A 1,092-nucleotide genomic window follows, 5' to 3' on the forward strand; every position below is an offset into this window, starting at 1 on the left:
GAATCCCTGGCTTGGAAGCTGCTCACATCTGGATTTCCATCCCTTTCTCTATGTTCTACATTATCAGCCTGTTGGGAAATGTCACAGTTCTGTTTGTTGTATGGAAAGAGCAGACCCTGCACAAGCCAATGTACCTGCTGCTCTGCATGTTGGCGCTCACAGACATTGGCATGTCTACCTCTGTTATGCCGAATGCATTGTGTATATTTTGGTTCAATTTGAAAGGCATTACTGTGGGTGGCTGCCTCACCCAGATGTTCTTCCTTCATGCGGCTTCTGTTATGCACTCAGCCGTCCTCGTCACAATGGCCTTTGATCGCTATGTCGCTATATGTAATCCCCTGAGATACTCCACCATCCTCACCAACACACGAATAGCTAAGCTCGGGCTAGTGGGTTTGACAAGAGCTGTTCTCTGCATCCTTCCCCTGCCCCTGCTCTTGCGCAGGCAGCCATTCTGTGCCAACCGCATTATCCCCCATACGTACTGCGAGCACATAGCTGTGGCGAAGATATCGTGTGGGGACATCACAGTCAACAGGATGTACGGTTTGGTAATGGCATTTGTAGTCATCGGGTTAGACCTGATGCTCATTGCCCTGTCCTATGGTTTGGTCATCAGGGCCGTCCTCAGAATCTCCTCCAAGAAAGCCCACCAGAAAGCCCTCAACACCTGCACAGCCCACATCTGTGTGATGCTGACATCTTATGCTTCCTACCTCTTCTCTAACCTGACCCACCGATTCGGTCAGGGCATCGCTTCCAACTTGCACATCATCTTGGCCAACCTCTATTTCCTCATTCCCCCCATGCTCAACCCTATCATTTATGGGATCAAAACCAAAGAGCTTCGTGACAAAGTAGGCAAATACATATGCAGAATGTGATTGCCTGGGGCCACTGACTTTAAACTTGTGTGACAAGAGGGGGAAAGGATATCGCCACAGTCATCACGTGTGCTCTGTCCCAGTTTGTCTGAGCTCAGCACTTTGGAAGTTCACAGTCTGAGTACTTCCTCACACCTAATGTCTTACCACTTCCAGACCAAGCACTGCTCTCTCCATTGCTGAGTTCACTCTCTCTGACCATCCC

The 1,092-nt window shown here is 49.5% G+C and overlaps 1 protein-coding gene across 1 annotated transcript; it reads left to right on the forward strand.

Annotated features, from left to right (window-relative positions):
* Positions 1 to 5: 5 nt before the first annotated feature.
* Positions 6 to 887, forward strand: LOC112121975 (olfactory receptor 52N2-like; the record flags this gene model as incomplete). The annotated part of the gene is made up of 1 exon (XM_024220848.2): positions 6 to 887. A coding segment is annotated over one exon (882 nt), but the record flags the coding sequence as incomplete, so codon positions are not given.
* Positions 888 to 1,092: the final 205 nt, after the last annotated feature.

The sequence above is a fragment of the Terrapene carolina genome, unplaced genomic scaffold (assembly GCF_002925995.2).
Source record: "Terrapene carolina triunguis isolate 2854851 unplaced genomic scaffold, T_m_triunguis-2.0 Scaffold50377, whole genome shotgun sequence".
Taxonomy (NCBI): Eukaryota; Metazoa; Chordata; order Testudines; family Emydidae; genus Terrapene; species Terrapene triunguis.